Raw genomic sequence first — 24,146 nt, 5'->3', positions numbered from 1 at the left:
ATCTCAGGAAATCTCAGCAAATGTAAATATTTTCCTGCTCTGGCAGTTCCTTCTCTGGATCATAATCTTAGTCTTCTCATGTTAACTGGTTTTTCCTGATAATAATATAAATAATAATTTCAGTTTTGTCTGTTTTGTTGTTGGATTGTTTACATCTGGTGTATATTTACGTATTTAAAACAGCTGATCACCCCTAAACCAGCTGACTCGGAGTCTGAATGAGACAAAACAAAATCGCTATCATCTAGATTTGTCTGCTCTGGAGTTAGGAGGGATTACATCTTCCTGAGTATGAGCGGTACCTCTGCAACGTGCAGCGGCGTAGAATGGCAGTTGTCCAGTCTGACTCCGTGGAAATATCTGGCTGTGGTTTCAGTGTAGGTCTTCATGTGGTCCCACAGGTACGGGCAGTCCTCAGGTCCATTTCCATAGCGAAGTTTGACACTGTCACCCCAGCAGATCAGCTCCCGCCGCATATACACGTTGGACCCTATGGAGAACAAAGACCCACTCCAACACTGGACCAATACCTGGACCTGGGCCAGGACCTGAACCAAAACCCAGTTCAACCTGCAGGTCTGGATGCTGCATCATCTCCATGTTCCTGCTGTTTCTTGTCAACTTTACCTGGTTCTGCAAAGTTTCTCAGCGGATCGTCCCCCATTACCCATCCGTTGTGAGCCAGGAAGTGGGACATTTTGTCCGGTTGGTCCAGCAGCTGCATCTCCTGCTCTAAAGTCATGTCCTCATACGGGAAGGTGAAATACCTGAAACAGAAGCAGAAACCAGTCATCCTACCTTCCCCCCGCCACTTCCTGCGGTAAATCTCTCATCTCTACACTGTGGAGCTTCGGCTTCATGGATGAATTAGTTTCACTTTCCACAAAGGATGTTTGTCCCAGTGCTGATACTGAGAACAGCAATTATTTCAACTAACCCAGTTCAATTAAATCCATTATTTGATCCATTTTAGTCCTATTTAAAATAACTGTGTTCATATAAACCAGTTCATAAAAATAATGACCTAGCTAAGGGGTGGAGAGGATGAAAAGTAAAGCACTTTTCCTGACAGTACAGGTGCTCATCATAAAATTAGAATATCATGAAAAAGTTGATTTATTTCAGTATTTCCATTCAAAAAGTGAAACTTGTATAATGTAGACATTCATTCCTCACAGACAGACATATTTCAAATGTTTATTTCTTTTAATTTTGATGATTATAAGTGACAACTAATGAAAACCCCAAATTCTGGGGCACCTGTACATTTGACTTTTTCCCCCATCCACACATCCATCCACCTATTTAAATCCTTTACCTGGTGACAAGAGGGTCTTTCCTGGTGACAGAACCCAATTTGGGGCCATGGTCGGCCAGACGCTCATACACAACATTTCCCACAACACAGTTGATGGCCTGGTGGGGGAGGAGGAAGAGGAAGAAGAAAAAGATGGGTCACATCTAGACTAATCACAGATATATACAAATACATGTCGCGTTCGGGCTTGTCAGGCACATCAACGCGGCCGCCATCTTAGGCCAGGGTTTCAGACCTGGTCAGGCCAGTCAGACTGTGTCAGACTGTGTGTGTGAAACAAAAATGCCAGATTTTTGTGCTGCATACGGATGTTCCTGTTAAAGAAACACCAAACCCAGGATAACAGGGATAACATTTCACAGGTAAGAAGTGGTTTTGTATTATTTAACTGTTATGAACTTGTTGAATTTGACATATTTCTTAAGCTAACATAAATGAAAACCAGCTTATGTCAGGACAAGAAAATAAAAAATGTTTTTGTTAGTAAGACGATGATTACAGGAAGAGGGTTTAAGTGGCATTTGGCAATCAGCCACTTCATATAATTGTGCTAAGTAGGTAATTTCAACATTATCTATTAAATCAGTTTCACGGCGCTAACATGAACTTTAACTGCTGACCTGTAGCTACAGAAGAACTGAGAACTGAGTGATGTTCAGATGGATGTTTTGTATGTTTCCAGCAGATAAATGGAGGAGGCGGGATGGGTAGCAGCACTCAGGAGGAGAGACTTTGTATCGAAGGACTGTTCAGCCGTCTGCAGCCTCATTTTAACCCAGAGGACTTTGACAGGACTGGACAGTCCACTGGTTTAAAGGAAGACGTGATACCATCCATTTTTAATTTCCCTGACCATCTTTACAAAGTTGGTGTCATGACAATTTCTCATGTAATCCTAATATTTCACTAACACAACGGAGACCCCTCTAAATGGTTATAAAATACATTATTAGACATGGATCTTTTTTTGTATGAGTCTGTGTGTATTTCTTTATTTTTCATTGTTTTTTAAACTCATTCCTTTATTTTTTATTTATTTATATTTTATATTCTTCATAATAAAAACACGAATATAACTCCATATAGCATCACCATTATTATTTCTCTGAGTATTGTAGAAAAAATTCAGGATGCATGTAGGTGTGTGCTGAGTATATGTGAGTATATGATATAAATTAAAAAATAATTAATCTGTTGTATTATAAATATGTGACATTTCTAATAAACCAAACTGATTAAAAATCGTATGAAAATTCAGCGAGTTATGGTGATTTGAATCGCTGATAGACCTCTGCCTCTGTTGAGTAATGTAGTTAGTAGACATGGTCCAAGATGGCGGCCGTGTTGACGCATCGTTCCCATAGACTGTAAAAGATTGTTCCTATGAACAACAGCGTCAGCAACATACGTGTATATATCTATGTAGAGTTAGGCTTGACACACGGGAGGCAACCAACAACAGCGACGTTGGATCAGACCTATGCCTGGATCTTACCTAGACCTGGATCAGACCTATGCCTGGATCTTACCTAGTCCTGGATCAGACCTATGCCTGGATCTTACCTAGTCCTGGATCTTACCTAGTCCTGGACTGACCTAGTCCTGGATCATACCTACTAATGGATCAGAGCTAGTCCTGGATCTTACCTAGACCTGGACTGACCTAGTCCTGTATCTGACCTATTCCTGGATCAGACCTAGTCCTGGATCTCACCTAGTCCTGGATCTCACCTAGTCTGGGATCTTCCCTACTACTGGATTAGACCTAGTCCTGGATCTTACCTAGTCGTGGTCTGACCTAGTCCTGATTGTACCTACTAATGGATCAGACCTAGTCCTGGATCTTACCTAGTCCTGGATCAGACCAAGTCCTGGATCAGACCTAGTCCTGGATCTTACCTAGTCCTGGATCTTACCTAGTCCTGGATCAGACCAGGTCCTGGATCTTATCTAGGCCTGGATCTGATCTATTCCTGGATCTTACCTAGTCCTGGATCTTACCTAGTCCTGGACAGTACCGACTAATGGATCAGACCTAGTCCTGGATCTTACCTAGTCCTGGATCTGACCTAGTCTGGGATCTTACCTACTACTGGATTAGACCTAGTCCTGGATCTTACCTAGTCGTGGTCTGACCTAGTCCTGGATTGTACCTACTAATGGATCAGACCTAGTCCTGGATCTGACCTATTCCTGGATCTGACCTAGTCCTGGATCTTACCTAGTCCTGGATCTGACCTATTTCTGGATCAGACCTAGTCCTGGATCTTACTTAGTCCTGGATCTGATCTATTCCTGGATCTTACCTAGTTCTGGACTGACCTTGTCCTGGATCGTACCTACTAATGGATCAGACCTAGTCCTGGATCTTACCTAGTCCTGGATCTGACCTAGTCCTGATCAGACCTAGTCCTGGATTGTACCTACTAATGGATCAGACCTAGTCCTGGATCTTACCTGCTCCTGATGTCCTTCAACAATGCGATGCTGTTCGCTGTTGAGCTCCATCAGTCTCTTTTCCAGCCAATCACAGCACTCTTCGATATGATGAGGGGCGGAGCTACAGAAACATGGAGACAGAAATGACATCACTTCCCATGTGGAAAGAAACTGACCAGTGATGAGCCGACATGTTCACTATCAAAAACACAACCACAAAAGAAGACAAACCATTCTGCTGAAAGTCTAAATCTGTCGTCTGATATCAAAGAGAAAAACTGGTCTCCATGGTTACTACCAATCACATCATACCCACATGTATGTTTTCCCTCTTTTTCCCTCAGGTACAGCAATGACTGCACTACAGATAACTGCTTCAATCTTGTGTACATTTGCACTGTCTTCTTCTATGGTGCCATGTACGTGGACTCACAGCTAGTAGATGTAAAGCGTTCATTCAGAGAATAAAAACACAAGTTAGTGTTAGAAAGTTAGTGAGTGATTAGATACTAATAGAAACACAGCTTTGAGATTACATTTCTCTCATTGACCTTTGATTTATTTACACACTGCACCTTTAAATATCACACATGCATTTTTTTTTTTTTTTTTGACAGAAATCAATGTCCCTTTCTAGATGTGTGACAGCTTTTGTTCCCACAGCCTCACCTGTGAGGCACAAATGTCTCCAAAGCAGAGTCCATGTCCACTGTGTTGCCATAACGATGATAGTGTGGATCCTGGATAATCTTTAGGCCTTTTTCCCCTTCAGTTTTGCCGTGGTCCGGTTTGGGACCTTTAGACACATAACAGACTAGTTTAATAGCTGTTAAATGGAGTGATTAAAACTGATGAAGGAAGATAAATCATCTGTTAGAGGACACACTCAAATATATTTGAATTGTAAAATAATCAATATAGGAATGAATCTAAATCCTCCTAATGTTGTCAACAGGGATGGAGCTAAATCCCAGTGGACAACTACTTTAGATTCCAGTTAATCCACAGAATACAGGTACATCGAAATAAAATTGAATATCAAGAAAAAGGTCAATAATTTTTGTCACTCATTTCAGAAAGTGTAACGCATATACAATATTATAGATTCATGACACATAGAGTGAAATATTTCAATTTGTTTTATTGTGATCATTATGGCTTATAGATCATGAAAACCCAAAATTCATTGCCTCAGAAAATTTGATTATTGTGAAAAAGTTTGATATTGGTTATGGTGTCACACCCCAATCAGCTAATTACCTTAAAACACCTGCAGAGGTTTCTCTCGGTCTGGGTCGGTAGACTACACAATCATGAGAAAGACAAAAAGTCCAGAAGACAGTCTTGTATTAACACCCTACACATGTAATTTTGTTGTACACGTGTGTATAATGACAATAAAGTACCCTGATCTTGAAGACACTCCACAAGCAGGGTAAGCCACAAAGGGTCATTGCTATCGAAGCATATTTATAGAAAGTAGAAGGACAAAGTGTGGTGAGAAAAGGTGCGTCAGTCAAAGGGGAGATTGCAGCCTTGAGAGGATTGTCAGACAAAATCCACTCAAGAATTTGGGGGAGCTTCACCAGGAGTGGACTGGGGCTGGAGTCAGCGAATCAAGAGCCACTACGCAAAGACAGATTCTAGACATGGGCTACAAATGTGGCCTTCCTCATATCGAGCCACTCCTGAACCAGAGACAATGTCAGAAATGTCATCCCTGGGCTGTGGAGAAAAAGAACTGGGGTCTCATTTATGAACGTTGCGTACGCACCAAGCAGCAACCTCTGGTGGTAAAATGTGAAGCCTATGCGGAAGTGCAAAAAAAATTGCAGTTCCCCCCCTCATCCACTAGGGGCTGGCTCCAAAACAGAGCAAATCCCTATAGACTGCCATGTTAAAAAGACCAACTTCACAGCAGAAATAAACATGTTTAAAGCCTGATACAAAAACATTTTAGGATTAATATGTCAAGTTTAACATTCATGACAACTGTTAAGGGTGTGAATTTTTTTCTTACTCATCCGTTTGGATGTTATTTAAACTTGAAATTCGGCATAATTAGGGGCGTGTCCTTTTGATTGACAGGTATCCAATATCCACGGAAAGAAGGGAGAGTGCAGCACAAACGCGGTTTTTAGTCGGCTAACAGTGTGCCTTAGCTTTAGCCCACCTACCTTCATTAGCCCTTTTTTTGTATTTCCGGGTGCGCCGGCAGGTGTGACACTGCCAAGATTGCTTCACTTTTGCTCTTCAGAAACCAACGGGTGACGTCACGGAGGCTCCGTCTTTTATATACAGTCTATGGTATGCACAAGACAGGGCTTGAAAGTGGTGTACGTCACTTTCTGCGCAATGGTTGTGATTTATAAAAACAACTTGACGGGAGAATGTGCGCCACAACTCTGAACCTGGACACGAACATTTTGGAGACGGGGGAAACTGGCAGCACAGCTGGTGAAATGGTGAATTTAAGCCACATTCATCTCTTGCATTTAGCCATTCATATCAGACTTGTGACCCTCATAACCATAAACACAGAGGCCTGCAATATTATAAATGTGTTCCTGGATGAAGTCAGACAGTCCATAAGCACTACAGTAACAGCACAGTATGTGCATATGTACATCTTCAAATTATATAGTGATGCACTTACTGGTACATTAATTGTGACAAGGTGTGTAGTAATAAGGGTAATTACTGAGTAAACATATAATTATAAGTAAACATATAATTACTGCAGTGACTGGAGATGGCTTCATTAGGATGGAGAGTTTTTAGAGAGCATGAAGGTTTCCTGGCCAATGATGACTGGCTGAAATGCCGATTTCATGTCATGTCCTAGAACCGTGCAATCCCGATGCATCTGCAGCTGTTGACCATTATTTGTCTAGGATTATTTGACCAGAATTTGTCTATGTGAACCATAAACATGTACAGTATCAATCAATTTACAAGTTATTTGTGATTAAACATGGTTCTGACTAGTGCTGGGCGGTATACCGGTTTGCACCGAAAACCGGTTTTTATTTTTGTTATGATATGAATTTTTCATATACCGGCAACACCGGTTTAAATAGCCTAAATATGTCCGGAAAGCAGCGCGGCGGTACATTGTTTCACAGGGGACGTATTTCATTGCTGCGCAGCTAAACACACATGGAACAGAGCGAGAGTAGTTGTGATGTTGTTGAGCGTGATGAAAATGAGAAGGGGAGCCTCTGAACCAGAAGTTAAAGATGATGACCCAGAAGAACTTTTGCCGAAAAAAGGAGCTGTGTCTATTGTCTGGAGGTACTTCGGGTTTAAAAGGGCGGACGTGAACCAGACAACAATTTACTGCAAGTGCTGTCAAGCTAAAGTTGTCGCCGGAGGTGGTAACACGAGCAATTTGCTGCATCACCTTAGCCGTAAACATGCTTTGGAGTACCAGGAGTGCATTAACTTAAAAGCAGCGTCTTCCCGTGACGCTAGAGGACAGGCGAGTCAGATGTCACTTTTGGAAGAGTTTGCTAAAGGTACGTTTATTTGGTTAATATTTAAATACTGGGTAATGTACCTGGGCTTGAAGCAATAGTATTATTGCACATTGTTGCCATTTATTAGGCCCGAGCACCGAAGGCGGTGCGAAGGCCTGTTGTAATTGCTCCGTTTCTTCCTTATTCTTCTTCTTCTTAAAAGTAAATTGCATTTTAGGGGACCTGAAGATGTTCAAAAACTCACCAAATTTTGCGTACCCCCCCAAGGGAATGCGTAAATTTACGTATTTTGGGGTGCTCGGGACTGTTCGGGCAAAATTGAATGAGAGCGCCACCTATTTATGATGCCCCGCCACTGCACGTCATCAATCTTTATGAAAATCGCTACATATATTCTAAATGTTCGGGCGAACAAGAAATCCTCTTGGAGCAACAGCCTAAACCCAACAGGAAGTCGGCCATTTTGGGTCAAAGTCGCCATTTTGGCGTTTTACTGACATATTCAAAATCTATCTCCTCCTAGAGATTTTGTCGTACCGCTGCCAAAATAGCTCAGGATGTCCAGAAAGCATGTGTCTTTAAAAGTTATTGAAAGTTTTCTAATAGGAGAAAGGGCATGGAGGGGGTGGGGCCTCAAAATTTGACGTCTCGCCGTGAAGAACGAAAGTGATATAACTTCCACATAAAACAATATATCTGAACCAAAATGGCCATGTATGATACCATTCCCATCCTGAACACATCTACATGTCAATATTTGGGTTATGAATTGGCCACGCCCCCTGGTGACAGGAAGTCATGGTTTTTACTCGAAGACCACCTTATCTAACGTTTTGGACACATCCAGGTCCAAACTGGGTCAGACAGTAGAAAACAAGTTGGTGATGATATCCAGTGAAAACTGTTGCTCTATGCTGCAGGGCGAGACCGTGGCGCCATGGCGAACTTCGATAAGACGCCATGACATCATAAATCGCTATAAATCCCTCAATTCTGATCAAATCCCCATCAGACTTGCAGGGATTAATCAGGATCCGGCCCTGAACAGATCCATATGACCAATTCCAGACTAGCCCTAAGCCCCGCCCACTTCCAACAGGAAGTGCTTTTTTTCAGACGCTGGGGTCCATCTCCTCAGGAATGACACTTACACACTTGAAAGTACTTCAGAACAGGTCAAACCCTTTCATGATACCCCAATAAAAATCTCAAATTCCATCGCCAAACGTAACCATGGCGAATAGTGGTCCGACGCCATCAAACAGGAAGTACTTGTGACTGAACCATTGTAACGTTGATCTCCACCAAACCTGGCAGGGAGGAGCGCGGACAGGTCGGGAACTCAGCCACATTGACATATGCTGCAAAAATTGTAATACAGCTCTATAGCGCCCCCTACAAATATTTAATTGATCATATCTGCCCACTACATTGAGCGATATGGCTGAAATCCAGTATATTGATAGAACATGGAAGGATGTACAAAAAAGCCTCTTGGACCTATATGATAACTTCAACAGGAAGTCGGCCATTTTGAAAAAATTGTCATTTCCGGGGTCATTTTTGCATGTTTCTTTGCCTTGCAATTGAACGAACTCCTCCTACAGATTTTATGGTATTTACCTCAAACTCAGTCTGAACACTCCAGAGGCATGTGTGGTCAAAAGTTATTGAAAATTTTCTAATAGGAGGTGGCGTTCAGCAGCGGCGCCTCATCAAGTTTTGATGTTTCGCCATCAAGCATGTAATCCATTATTTCTGAAATACAACACTCATCCTGCACCAAACTGCACATGTTTCACTTCAGTTCCATGCCGACCACATCTACAAGTCCTGATGTTGTCATCTGGACATTGCTCAACGCTGCATGGCGAGACCGTGGCGCCATGACAAGGTTGGATAAGGCGCCATGACATCATTAATCTGTATAAATCCCTCAATTTTCATCCAATCAATATGACACTTGCAGTAATTAATCAGGGTCTGCTCCTGAACAGATACATGTAACTACTTCTGGTCTTGGCCTAAGCCACGCCCCCTGGAAAAAGGAAGTGCCTTTCTCAGACACCGGGGTCCCGCTCATCAGGGATTAAACTCACACACTCTACAGTGCTTCAGATCAGGTCAAACCCTTTCATGACACCACAGAAAAAAAACTCAAGTTCCGTTGTCAAGCAAAACCATGGCGAATGGCGTCCTCGCCATGAAACAGGAAGCACTTGTAACGGACCCAATGTACTCCTGATCTCCACCAAACTCGGCAGGGAGGACAGTGGTCAGGCCTGGAAGTGATTCAAATAGACATATGCTGTTTATTTGGCTCTATAGCACCCCCTATGGTTATATCATTCACCATGAAACAGGAAGTGGCTCTAGCTCTGCTGTCAGTTGACCAGTTGAACTGATATTTTCCTGTTCTCATTAGAGTTCCAACCTGAACATGGTTCTACATGAAAACGACTATAGCGCCACCTAGTGGCCACGTGGAATTTTCCTCTTGATGAAATCATGCTCCGGTTTGTGGGAATTCAACACAGTTTGTATGAAACAAGGTCATGAACGGTTCAGATGTCATCACTGGACAGGCTGAGGTGCAAGTTGATCCTCTCATGATGAAAATCACATCTTGATGGAGATAAACTCTGGAAGAATGGGTTTATGGCTTTGGGCAAGAGCGGCTGTGTTGCTGGAGGAAGGCTCTTGGCCGATGGGGCGGTGCAATAGGCCGAAGCGGCGCCAGAGGTGCGAGGGCCTCCAACGCTGCTTGCAGCTTTAATTTTTTATTGTCATTGTCATTTTATTGTATTATTTCTTTTTTGAATAGGGTAGTCTTAACCACTCTACTGCAGTAATTCTTATCACAATAATATGATTAACACAGTATGCACAAGGGAAAAAAAACGTCAAATACCGTGAAACCGACATGATTTTTAAAAATACCGTGATATAGAAATTTGGTCATACCGCCCAGCACTAGTTCTGACATAGCTGAGTGGCCCGGTGGAACCGTGACTCATTTATCCTGATGCACAGCAGTGTAGAGCATAGACTGCAGCAGGCGTTGCGCGTGGCGGCTGGCTCCTTGCTAAGTAAATACACCTCATACTAACAATTTAAACCTGACTCATAATAATTATTTTGGTAAAACTTGCAGGTGACATTGGCTACCCCCTGCAACGCTGGCTCCTCACTCCATTTCCAAACCCGGAAAGCAGAGGAGGTGCGCTAATGTGGTCCACACTCGTGCTGTTGTGGAGCGAGACATTGGTCTCCTTGAAAACTGGTGGAGGTGTTTGGATGCATTGGGGGCAGACTACTGTACCATCCCAAAAGGTGTGCAGACTAATCATAGCCACAACGCCACACAACACATCACTCAACAGATTTCGGACTTCCTTCACCACGTGTGGTTTTCAGGATGGCGTCCATCAGCAGCTGGCCACTTCCAGGTGTGCCATCCCTGCAGCCTTTCTTTTATTTGTGATTCCACCACTTTGACCCCCAAATAAAATGTTTTTGCAAGCCTCCACCTCACCAACAAGCAACTCAACTTCAGTCTCCATGAAATTGTGTTTTCTTGTCTTCTCGGTTGCAGAGATTGAGCTTAAAATGCCACAGATCAGCTGGTTTATTTATAAATATAAGGTACTTTGCATTGACCATTTATGGTAGAATGTGGGTGTGTAGGGGACGGGATTTAAGCCAATTTCACCTGAGCAAACCTCCAGGAAGAGCATGGTTATAAAGGGGAAAATGATTCCACCTGTGTGTACGCCTGGTTTTATAAATCTGAATGTTTTTTGGCGCAGATACACTTTTAGTAAGGATCTTATGTTCAATTTTATAAATAAGGGCCCCTGTTCTGTTGAACAGCAGTCCAAAGTTCTCTTTTCTGATGATTTGGGAGACATGTCATCTGGTGCTGGTCCACTGGGCCTTATTAAGTCCAGAGTCCACGCAGCATCTACCAGCAGGTTTTAGAGCACTTTATGCTTCCTTAAGCAGAAAAGCTTGTTAGAGACGGAGACTATATTTTCCAGCAGGACTTGGCACCTGCCCACACTGCCACAAGAACCAGAACCTGGTTTAATGACCAAGGTAATACTGTTCTTGATTGGCCAGAAAATCCTCCTGGCCTGAACCCCACAGAGAATCTATGGGGCATTGCCAAGAGAAAGATGAGAGGAGCCAGACCCAACAATGCAGATGACCTGAAGCTGCTATCAAAGCAACCTGGTCTTCCATTAAAGCGGATTTATACTTGCACAGCGTCTGCGTGTGGTCGTTTACTGTGTAGCTGATGCTGGTGAGTTTGCTCTCGCACTCGAGTGTAGGGGATACACGTTGTTTTGGTGTCATGTTGCAGTTTCTCCTCCTAATCTGAACGTGGCAGCAGGGGTGGTATCGGCCGGTAAACTCACCAGGCTAAAGTTCTTTTGATGGTTCACTTAAGTTCGGTGGTATTTTCTGTTTTAAAACAGCATTGGTGTCCAGTATGGTTCAGTGTCTTTATTAGCTTGTGGAAGAAAATGAAGAAATAATTCGATCAGCCTCTCATCAACTTGATCCACCGGTTATTGTTTTTTAAAAACGGTGGTTACCACACAAATTCAGTGAGAAGATCCAGATATCCATCACCACATTCTTTATGGAAACTTTAAATTCATTTATGGACACAAGTGTTTCTAGTTTAAGCTCTTTCTGTAGATTATTCCATCCCCAAGGTGCTGAATAGGAGAATGCAGTTTTTCCCAATTCTGTTGCAACTCTGGGAACATTAAATAGTAACCACGTTGAGGAGTGTAACTGATAGGTATTAGAGCAAACAGAGAGGAGGTTACAGCGGTATAGCCGAAGTTTGCCAAGTATTGCTTTGTAAATGAAAATATACCAATGCTGTTGTCTAAGAATTTTGAGAGATGTCCAACCAACTAAATCATAAAGAAAGCAGTGATGAGTGAGGGACTTGGAGTTTGTAATGAATCGTAGTGAGGCATGGTACACTGAATCAACATGACGTAAGATTGAGAATGCAGCATGCATATACAATATCTCATCATTATCAATCACAGGTAGAAAAGTAGCTTCCACAAGTTTCTTTTTAGCGCTAAAAGTAAAGCAAGATTTGTATCTAAAATAAAAGCCAAGTTTTACTTTAAGCTTTTTGACTCAAGTTGTAATATGTACATTGAAGGAGAGGTTATCATCAATCCATATCCCCAAGTACTTGTATGAAGATACTCTCAATGGATTGTCCATCTAAAGCCAAGATATGACAATTGTCAAGTAGCTGTGATCGAGATTTTGAGAAGACCATAAACTTTGTTTTCTGTGTATTTAAAACCAATTTTAGACTCAACAATGTATTTTGCAATGCCTGAAATGCAGCCTGAAGTTCATGTACTGCTTCTGCAATGGTGGAATCTTGGGTGTAAATCACTGTATCATCAGCATATAGATGTAGTTTTGCTTGAATGTCTTTATCTAAATCACATATAAAGATAGAAAACAAAATGGGACCCAAGAGTGATCCTTGAGGGACACCTTTGGTTATCTCTAGAGATTCAGATGTATAACCTTCAGCATAAACACACAGAGAACGATCTCAGGGATAATTCTGGAACCATGCAACAGCCTTCGAACATAAACCAATTGATTGTAATTTGGTTAGTAACAAATCATGATCAGCTGAATCAAACACCTTAGGAAGATCAACAAATAATGCAGCACAGTGTTGTTTTCTGTCTAAGGCCCTGATAATATTGTTTGTCACAATTGTAGCAGCAGTGACAGTGCTATGGCCACTTCAAAAAGCCTGACTGGAGATTATTTAAAATGTTATTGGTAATTAAGAACTCTTTTAACTGTTAGTTTACCAGTGATTCAAGGATCTTAGGCAGAACTGAAAGTTTTGATATTGGACATTAATTATTTAACTCTGATTGGTCACCACCTTTATGTAAAGGGAGGACATACACTGCTTTCCAACATGTAGGAATGGAGTTGGAAAGAAGTAATGGGCTCTGCAATAATACCAGCTGACACTTTTAACAGGAAGGGATCCAGACCCGCAGACTTTTTGTTATCAATGTCTTTCAGAGCTTTATGTATTTCTGACACTGAAATAGTTTTGAAATGAAAGAGTTCCGAATTAACGCTTTTTATTTTCCGTTTTTGAAATGGCAGGACATGGGACAGATGGATTTACAGTTCGGTCAAATATTAATCCAGCCTGAATGAAGTGTTTATTAACTTGGTTGACCATAGTCGCTTTATCGTTTACTGCATCCGAGCCTACAATAATCTGTTCTGGGAGGTTTGAGGTCACATGAGCACCAGACAAAGATTTAACTGACTTCCAAAACTTTAAAGGGTTATTTAAGTTGTCTGTAAGTGACTTTAAATAAAACTCAGATTTGGACTTCCTAATCATTAAAGTACACTTATTTCTTACAGTTCTGAATGCAGTCCAATCAGCTGCAGAGTTGGAAAATCTAGCTTGTGCCCACAACTTATTTCTCAAACAAATTAGTTCTGAAAGACTGTCTGAGAACCAAGGATTGTCCTTCCCACTGATTCTAAACTTTTTGATAGGTTTGTTTGTTTACAATGGAAAGAAAAGTTGAAATAAAAAATTCCCATGCCAATTTAGCATCTGAAATCAAAGACACCCTGCTAAGATTAATGTGATCCAGATCATGCAGGAAGGCCTGTTGATCAAAACATTTAAAGTGTCTGTTTAAGATGACGCAAGGTTTTACCTTGGGGTTTTCTTGTATTTCTTACACAAGCAACTACACAATGGTCACTGACATCATTACAAAATACAGCAGTTGAGGTGTATTTATGAGCTGTGTTTGTTATGATTAGATCAAGCAGGGTAGATTTTATTTGTGCTTTGGGGTTTATTCTTGTTGGTTCATTTATAAGTTGCACCAAATTTAGGTCATTACACAATTCTTTTAGACATTCAGAGTTTCCTGAAAACCAGTCCCAATTTAGATCACCCATAAGAATAAATTCATGTTATTTATTTCATGTAATATATTGGGCATAGATTGAAAAGCATCTTTTAATGCAGATGGGGGTCTATAGCATCCAACTACTGTAATTTCAGAGTCCTTTGAGATTTTTATTTTGATTGCCAGAATTTCAAACTGTTTAGCTTTAGTCACTGACAGTTATAAAGCTTATAAACTTAGATTTAACATAAATAGCAACCCCACCTTCTTTGCCAACACGATCTGATCTATAAACGTTGTAACCTTCAATATATATTAATTGATCAGGTATTTTTTGAGCCAAGTTTCAGAGATAATAATGACATCACTATTGGTTGTATTTGCCCAGATCTTGAGCATATCCATTTTAGGGACAAGGCTTCTAACATTTAAATGCATAAAACCAAGTCCATGTCTGCTTTTAAAATCAGAAGGAGTGGATAAGGATTGCAAAGGGGTGGCAGGACCAGGATTGGGCTGAACATTACCAGACAACAACAATAAAAGCATAATCATACAACACACTTTTTGTTTACTTGGATAATATTTATCATTACCACTGACCTTTAAAAATTGAACGAAAGAATAATCTGAGGCAATAAAATGGTCATTTAACAACAGTAGGTTCTGAAGCTACAGAACCATATTAACTTGTACTTGTGAACCGTAAATGTTTTGTTGGTGACACAAACTGATACACTGATGGCATAACTCATAATGACTAGTAGAGGTGGAGAACTGACAAATGTATTATTGCTCATTTTGTGCCTATTTAGTTAATCTAATACAGGGCTGGAGTTTATCAATATGAAGAATATAAACAAATGCATGATGGCAAGTTATCAAACAAATTTGAAGATTAGGTGGTGCTGACTAAGAGGCAGGAATACCAGCAGCAAGCTCCCAAAACAGAGCATCCAGTGGGTGGCTAGCAGATAAGGCCACTAGCAGTAGGCTAGCAGGCTGGCAGGCAGGGCTCCCAGTAGCAGGCTAGCAGAGCATCTGGTGGATGGCTAGCAAGCAGGGTTTCGATGAGTCCAAGATGGCAGCCAAGCCATACCTGTGTGTGGATCTCAGTGCTTGAGATTTCACAAATTTAAGTTTTTTTTTAAAGGTTTTTATGATATTTTATGTCTTTTGGGTTCATTCTGTATAATACATCTCGAAAAACATAACATCTACTCCATATCTGGACTATTTTGTCATTTTTATTAGGTGATTAAGCCAAATTTAAACTAAACCTGGATTAGCCTACTAGCCTAACTGGAATCCACCTGCTGGAGTACTGGAGACAAGCTGTGCTACTTTTCATCATATATACTGGACTTTGCACAGTTTTCTTCTCATGTAATATTCTAATTTTCTGAGACTTGGAATTTTGGATTTTCATGATCTATAAGCCATAATCATAAAAATGTCAAGAAATAAAGGCTTGAAACTCTATGATCCTATATAACACTTTATATGAGTTTCACCTTCTGAAATGAGTGACAAAAAATATTGCTCTTTTTCATGATATTTTAATTTTTTAGGATGTAGCAGTAAATTTGATAGAAATGTTTGTGTTTTCAGTGATATCACCATGTCGTTTTCACTTTGAACGCACCGTTCTGCAGCAGGGTCCTGAACTGTTCCACAGTCTTCTTCACATCGACCTGGAAGAACTCCCACAGTTTGACTTCAGGAAACACATCCTGACGTAGCACAGTGCGGATGGCCTGAAACACAAACACACTCATGTTAGTGTGCTTACTGGTTTGCAGCCTCACATCCTGCTCAGCAGGACTTCAAACTACACAGCAAATCAGTCAAATAATGAAAGAAATGAAAACTACTTTATTTATCTCCAGAGGAAACCTGTATTTCTGTCATAGCCTTATTTTTAAGATTAGAAATTATTGATAATTAATGAGAGTTTTGCTGCGGCGGCTGATGTCTGCTATGGGAATGACTCCAGGACCCGGATCAGCTACCAGAACAAAACCAGAACTTCAGGATCAGTTTGTTCAGCTTTTGTAAGTCTCTGGTTCTGGTTCCACTGACTCAACAGACAGAACTCTTCACCACATTATGACTATGATTAATTATGATTGTGACACTGGTGATTTTTAAATGTCTGTCAAGATGAGATCGTAGAAGATAAGATTATTTAACTAGGTCAGTATTTTTACACGTATGCCTAAATTCTATTTTTAACAATGAATGAAAGAAACCAGAACATCAGCCATCAGGTTCCCTCATCTGCATAAATTAAAAATCTGCAAATATCCGACGGGCATCTGTCACGTATGATCCATATATTTCCCGAGATCTGTGAACACGATACGCCAAAGATGCAGGCAGTATGGATATGGATACCTCGCAGATGGCTAACTGGATTTTGGGATTTTCAGGATCCACTACGGTCCGTTTCAGGATCAGATATACGGGGCGGATTTTCCTGTATACTTTCCATATATGTGACGTATACGTACATGTCACTGCATCAAATAGCTCCGTATCTTTGTACTTTTAGTCCAGTGTGTGGTCTTTCTGTGAGGATGTTACCATCATCATCATCACAGGAGGAGGAGCAGCCATGTTTAGACAGGACACGAATTCTGCCGATCATATGTATGTTTACACCTTTTCTTGGGAAATATTTCTACAAAAAAGTTTAACGTGAGGAAGGAAACTATTTTATTAGAACCAACTAATTCTGTCATCATATGTTGAAATCGAACATGTTAATCAGGTGTAATGTTATTTTCTTATGTTCATCGCTTACATTCAGATGACTATCGTTGGTGATATCAGCAGGAAGTCCTTTGTCTTTGTAGCGTCCATCTGCAACTCTGGTGGTTAAATGCCACATGGCTCTGTCTAAGACCCAGGCAGGGCGCAGATGAGGGGAGTTTACCAAATTATAACCACACTCAGGATGTTCACGGATCCAGACGCTGTTTGCAGCTGGAAAGAAAAACAAAGACATGCATTAAAATGAATGTTTTAATAACTTCAGACATTTTTATTGTTAAAAAACAAGTTAGAGGGGACCATCAGCAGCTATCGGCTTGTTGGAGTCTGTGACAGTTTGACAGTCAGTGAAGCAGTAAATCAACACCTCAATCTGTATTTAACCTTTAAGTCTGGCTCGTTTTACATCCTGACCTTTTCTAGGCATCAGGAGACGAGCACAGGGAGAGGTAACACAGCTACAGGTTTAAAGATAAACACTGACAGTAGTTTTCCGGACCAGATGAACTTCATGCTTGATAGATTTTACAGTCCAGGTCCCACATTTATCTGCTGTTCATAGAAACTGTCCTGAACAATCCTAACAATGAAATTTACAATGAGAAGTCTAAAGAAAAATCCTCATCAAACATGTGGAGACCATTTATAGCAGGATCAACTGTTGATAAAGCCCACGTTCTTAATTAATCTGCTCGTTTTGTGGTGTATTTATTTAATTATTCCTCTGTCATGACAGTTTTTATGTATGTAATGGTTTGAGTGTAAGTTTGTGTACGATTGTACCTTCTTATTCTTTCTTTCATTCATTCATTCTTTGATGTGTGAAGGCTTTTAAATTTTGTTTTTAATGTGCATGATTTGTTTTTATTATGTACACTTCATGGTACTTTGTGTATGAAAAGTGATATATCCTCCTGACTACCAGTAGTATAAATTTGTCCTCTGTGGAGGACATTTGTAAAGCTGAATATCTCCATCCCCCTGCACGCTATAAACCCACTCATTTTGTTCTCTAAAAAGGACATCCAGGGCTTTTGAATGGTACCACATTTACAGGGGTGGGGCTTTGGGAACATCCTGTTTTTCTTCAAAGAAAATTGCATTCATTACCACAATCACATTTCATAAGAAGAGGAAAAGTAAGTGCATAACTTCTTTTTGTGCAAATGTAGTTCTGAAGTATTATTGTAATATTTCTTTATGATATCTCTTGAGAACACATTAAACCATTTTCTAAATGAATATAACAACATTTTACCACAACATTTAAGAGTTTGAGAATTGTCTTCTGTAGTGAACATTTGTAACTCTTTCCTGAATTTTGTTCTGTATTTTTCAGTTAAGAAGAACGAGTTTCATTGTCAGAGTTTTCTCATTACCCTTCAAACAGTCGGGGAAATTAAAAAAAATATTGATTAAACTATTTTTTTTTTCTGGTAGTCAGGAGGATATAAATAAAATTGATTTGATTTATGTGTATTAGTGTGACAGTGAGGAAACAGCAGTCTGATTGTATGGATGATCCTGTAAAAACCTGCCAACCTTCCGGTCATGCGACGACCTGCTCTACCACCTGAGCCTCCGCCTCTCCCGATAAACTCTGAGCCTCAGCTAAACACCACAACTGAATGCCAAACTCTGCAGGAAAAGGAAATAAACAAATAAAAACTTAATAAAAATCAGTTAAAACTGTTGGAAAGGTAGCAGAGAGGCCTGGATTAAACTTTTAGGGTTTTCTTTGAATTTATTCTTTGCATGGTAACATGACAACATCTGAGTGGATGACAGCACATTAAACATGACAGCAACATGCCAGTAACATGCCATGTCCTAGACATGTAGCATGTCTAGGAGTGGACCATTTCCTGTTGGAAAGTAGTGGGATACCTCCTCTTTTCCTCTTACTGCTCCATCTGTGGTACCGGTTCTGGAAAGTAGAAAGCGTTCCTGAAATCATGTCTTACTGCATTCCCAGTAGTCCTGAGCGCTTACCCCTGACCTCGCCATGCATCTAACGTCTGAGACATTCAACTGGAAACTGGCGCAACTTCAAGTTTTTAAAATCAAATCTTTAATACATTCTCACATGATGAGTTCAATCACGATATTTCTCATGATTAAAATCTCATGTAAACTTGATTTTATGCTGCAAAGCTTCCAAAGTAGAAAACACAATCTGTGGTTCAAGGGAAATTAAAGGAGGAAATAAAATGTCAGACTTCATGCTGCTGCAGAGCTCCTGTTAATATGGAAACAGACTCAATATCATCATGCATATGTAATACATGATCTGTTAACCGTGTAAACCATTTTGTGTGTAACGTTGTGTGTTCAATACACACACAAATATTAGCAATTGTAAACATGAAATAAATTTGCATGTGTGTAAAGTATAAACTGTACAAACATTAATACTTTATGCAGATTTTTATCTTCAACCTCAGAGATGTAATTATTTCCAGGTTCAAAAAGAATCCTGCACATAAAAAATGATGAAACAAACTTCCCGTTACTGTAATGTCTGACTCTACGCCTCATTAAAAAAACATCCTGCTAGTTTGTTTCTGAAATATTTCTATATTTTAAATGTTTTACTAAAAACTTCTCTTCGTCTTCAACATAACTCTTATGTGAATGAACTGATAACTGTCAGGACGGACATGGTATCAGGACCATTATTTATATCATTATTTATGGTACGGAGTACCACAATAGTCTATTCCAGGTACACTACTTTAATATAAATGATCTCTCGTGGTCTGTCTGTCTCTCTTGGTCTGTGAAGGTGATACAAAAATCTAGATGTATGCAGATAATACTGTTGTCTATATACATCAGAAGGATAGTGATCAAGTAGCGGTCAAATCATCAATATGGAAGAAGTTTACAAATGGCTCAATGAATCATGTCTTACTCTACATGAAGGAAACAACCCTGTTATGACTCAATTGAACTTGATTCAAATTAATGAGTCATTGTGCTGAACTTCACAGGCTGTTGGATCCATTTAAATTTGAGTCAGGTGTGTTATATACGGAGATGTGAACCTCTACCATCTCGATGTGCTGCGAGTGATACGATACAGTAAGGATTTAGTGAAGCCCCTTGCTGATACAGTTCGATGCGGTTCGCCCCGTTCACGATGCAATGTGATTCATTAATGGTTTGACAGTGATTTGACTTTATACAAAGCGATTTGGATACAATTCATGATGCGATTCAAAAAGATTCAACACAATCCAAAAAATTTACAAGCCCACATCTGGTCTCTAAGCATTAGAATTACTTTGTCCTCTCTTTGGTTGTTTTCTATAAAGCAAACTACTAAATCCAACTTAAAGAGAAAATGTAAATCAATATGGTACATTTTTGTTTAAATCATAAAATCATAAAATATTTAAAAATAGTTTAAAAAAGTCTAAAAAAAGTTTTTAGGCCTCTTAGTACAAAAGAAAACAAACAAAAAGACTCGCATGGACATGGACATTTTACAACCATTCCTCATTCTTCTTGGATGGCAGCTGTTCCTCACACCTAGACAAAGGTACAATCGTCTTACACTGACTGCAATTTGGCTTTTGTAAATATCTGAAACTGAAACTTGTTATTTTGTGAAGCAGTTTTTAAACACATGAGATATTCATGGGCTGCCCCCCCCTCTTAGAGCGAGCCTGGACGCACCCGACAGTGGTTGAACCGGATCCTCCTCAAGGGGAGATGGAGAAGAATCCTGGGAAAATGAGTGTTTTCTGTAAAAGTGGTGGGGAAGTGGAATTCCATTCCCACCCATATCAGAGGGTCCGGCAGCTCTGCATGTTCAAGAAATGACTTAAACTTTGGCTAAAATCCACACAAGACTGTAACCATGATTTCATGCCTCAGCAAATCACACTCAGGGCTTGATCCTTTTAAAGATGCCGCGATAACTAAAGTAGGGCCTTTTAATATTATTATTCACTATTTATGCCATGTACAGTTTATATATTTTACTCCTGTTATTTAGACTAAATTATTATGCTGCATTTTATCTGTATTTGTGTTTTTAAAATAAATTAAATTGTTTGTCAATTGTTTTATGTAATGTAATTTTTCTTTTCCTCATTTGAAGTTGTTCGTTTCCTGCCCAGAGAAACTCCCTCAGACTCCATAATTAGCACAAATTACAGAGCTTTCTCCACAGAAATAAATTATTTTAAAGAAGTTAAGCATCGACTTCTTTAATGTGCCTTAAAGTCTTGCTTGTTTTTAACCACCGTCTGAGTTTTTATGTAATTTTATTACTATTAATCTGTACCTTTTGTATGGAATGAACTTTGTTGACGCTTTATGCTAAAAATATATTTGTAATGTATTTTATGCATCTGTTGCAAACTACAATCTGCTGCAGAGCATCTCAGTCTGGTCTGAGTTTAACGTTTTTACTCTACATGCTCTTTGACAAACTGTTAAAACAGAATAAAATATAAACAGAATTATGCATGTGCTAAATTAGATATCTTGAAAGATTTCTACCAATCCAAACAAATGTTAATCATTGTTAATTATTTGATCAATTCTTAAAAATGTATTAATCTGGGGGGCAGCGTGGCTCAGTGGGTAGAGCGGTCGTCCTGCTGCCCAAGGGTTGCCGGTTCAATCCGGCTCACAGAACAGGGTGAATGTGATGTATGATGTAAATCGCTCTGGGTAAAAGCTCTATATAAATACAGACCATTTATTGTTTTATGTATAATGATATTTATCTGCAGTCCTTTTTCTTTATGTAGTTTATATATAATTTTGATTTTCACAATTTTCAAGTTTTTTTATTTTACTAGTATGAAAGACCATTTCAGGGGTTAAAGAAATTATAGCGAGCCTGAACGTGATGACAGACCACATGAGTTTATTAAATGGTCTCTTTATGTTTTCCTTTTTTACTCACCACAAAAACCACATGCCGGAAATCCGGCACGGCGCCGGAAAACTTTGAGCTCTGCTTTTTAATATGAAAGACATCAACATTTCTGTAAACTAATTAAAGTAAGTTCTTCACTTTTCCATCATTTCAGCAACTAGAATAAAGACTAACATAATAATAAATAATAAGATTTTGTCTGCACTCACCAGTGTGATTATACACCACATCTGTGATACACAGCATGTTCCAGTCTGTCCGGAGTTCCTCCACCAGCGCCCCCACATCTTCCCAGGTGTAGTTCTGACCCACAGGACTGAACTCTGGGCTGAAGGTCAGCTGGTCAGCTAAGGAGTAACAGGACCTGGACTCTCCTAAAGTCTGCAGAGGAGTGAAGTGGATCATGTTGTATCCTGAAAGAGAAGCCCACATGGACACTATTAATCATCTGACACATCGTTTATTGAATATTTCATCCAAACATAGTAAGAATGAAAATTCCTCTAAGTCATAAACTAAAATGATAAACCACCTGTAGAATCCAGAAACCTTGTTTTTTTTCTTTACAAGAAGTTCAAAGTCATAGCTTTATTTTCAATTCTGCAGCACGTACCGGACAAACAGAGAGTTGAAATTACGGTTCTCTCAAACCTTGTTGTGAAGAAACACAAGAACATAAGCCAATAAACAAAACAACAAAACAGGTCCTCTTACCAAGTAAACAAACAGGAAAATAAAGAGACGAGGCAAATTACAGTCAATGCAATATATGTTTATGGTTATAGGGCAAAACATAACATTAAGTTAGCTTCTGGTCTGGTTAAACTGGTAAAACTGGTTAAACTGGTTAAAGTGGTTAAACTGGTAAAACTGGTTAAACTGATTAAAGTGGTTAAAGTGGTTAAAGTGGTTAAAGTGGCAAAACTGGTTAAACTAGTTAAACTGGTTAAAGTGGCTGTGTGCTTGCTCCTGAAGGCGTAAAAAGTCCAAGTGTTGATGGGGGTGTCAGAGTCCAGGCTGGAAGGGGGGCAGAGTAGACAGAGAATTCAGTATCCTGACAGCCTGGTGGACAAAGCTGTCCCTGAGACTGCTGGTCCTGGTCCTGGTCCTGGTCCTGGTCTGCAGGCTCCTTCCTGATGGCAGCAGTTTAAAGAAGCTGTGAAACGGGTGGGCGGGGCCTCTCTCCATGCAGAGGGCTTTACGGGTGAGGCGAGAGGTGGAGAGGATTTGCAGGGAGAGAGGCACCAACCATCTTCTCAGCTGCTCTCAGGATGCGTTGGAGGGTCTTCCTGCAGAACGTGGAGCAGGCACCGTACCACACGGTGATGCCGCTGGTGAAGACGCTCTCCATGGTGCCTCTGTAGAAGGTGCACATGATGGGGGCGGAGCTCTAGATTTCCTCAGTTTGCAGAGGAAGTAGAGGTGCTGGCTGGCTTTCTTGGCCAGTGATGAGGTGTTGATGGTCCAGGAGAGGTCCTCTGTGACGTGTAGACCCAGGAACTTGATGCTGCTCACTCTCTCCACCGTAGCACCATTGATGGTCAGAGGTGCATGCTGGGAGCGTGGTCTCCTGATTTCCACAACAACTTCCTTCGTCTTCTCCAAGAGAAGATGAGTTCCACGAGTTCACCAGCAGGGGGTGGAGACTTCTGTCCAGGTGTGGTGTGAAGAAGTGATGTAGCTCGTTTAGCAGAGAGGTGGAGCTGTCAGAGGTCTGCAGTGGGGGCTTGTACTCCATGATGGTCTGTATCCAGCTGTCATTCAGGAAATGCGCTATCCTCCTGGAGTCCTGATTTCTTGCCTCTCTGAAGCTGTGTGACAGGTTGGCCCTCCTCATCTCCTGCTCTGAAGGCAGCGTTCCAAGCCTTCAGCAGCCTGCAGCTTTTCACCTGTCCACTGATAACAAGCTGGATGCTCCCTCTCCTCTTTAGTCTGCAGGACACGCCGTCCATGCTTTCCACAAACTACTTCACATCTTCATCCAGGTTTCCACTTTGCCTCAGACCATTTTAAATAAGTTTTGGTCCAGAGAAGATGGAAGAAGCTTGTTCTGGATCCTGTTCACATCTGGCTTCTTCTCTGCATGATGGAGCTTTAACCTGCATTTGTGGGTTTCAGGGTGAACTGTGTTCACAGACAGCGGTTTCTGGAAATCTTCCTGAGTCCATGCAGTGGTTTCCAGTAGAGAATGACGTCTGCTTTTAATGCAGATCACCAGCATCCAGCCTTGTCCCATGCACACAGAGATTCCTCCTGATTCTCTGAATCTTCTGATG

At 40.5% G+C, this 24,146-nt stretch overlaps 1 protein-coding gene across 3 annotated transcripts in view; it reads right to left on the bottom strand.

The window, feature by feature from the left end:
* The window catches only part of agla (amylo-alpha-1, 6-glucosidase, 4-alpha-glucanotransferase a), a 55,552-nt gene that overhangs the window by 23,406 nt on the left and 8,000 nt on the right, over positions 1-24,146 (bottom strand). For all 3 annotated transcript variants that reach the window (XM_041993713.1, XM_041993712.1, XM_041993714.1), the window contains exons 5-12: positions 22,080-22,283; positions 17,005-17,186; positions 15,844-15,955; positions 4,427-4,553; positions 3,776-3,878; positions 1,319-1,416; positions 628-767; positions 303-490 (exon numbers count right to left, since the gene is read on the bottom strand). In XM_041993713.1, the coding sequence (XP_041849647.1) occupies positions 303-490; positions 628-767; positions 1,319-1,416; positions 3,776-3,878; positions 4,427-4,553; positions 15,844-15,955; positions 17,005-17,186; positions 22,080-22,283 (1,154 nt within the window). The remainder of the gene's footprint in view (positions 1-302; positions 491-627; positions 768-1,318; positions 1,417-3,775; positions 3,879-4,426; positions 4,554-15,843; positions 15,956-17,004; positions 17,187-22,079; positions 22,284-24,146) is intronic.

This window comes from Melanotaenia boesemani, chromosome 8 (genome assembly GCF_017639745.1).
Source record: "Melanotaenia boesemani isolate fMelBoe1 chromosome 8, fMelBoe1.pri, whole genome shotgun sequence".
In the NCBI taxonomy this organism is placed as follows: domain Eukaryota; kingdom Metazoa; phylum Chordata; class Actinopteri; order Atheriniformes; family Melanotaeniidae; genus Melanotaenia; species Melanotaenia boesemani.
This window is presented reverse-complemented; position numbering and strand designations above follow the sequence as displayed.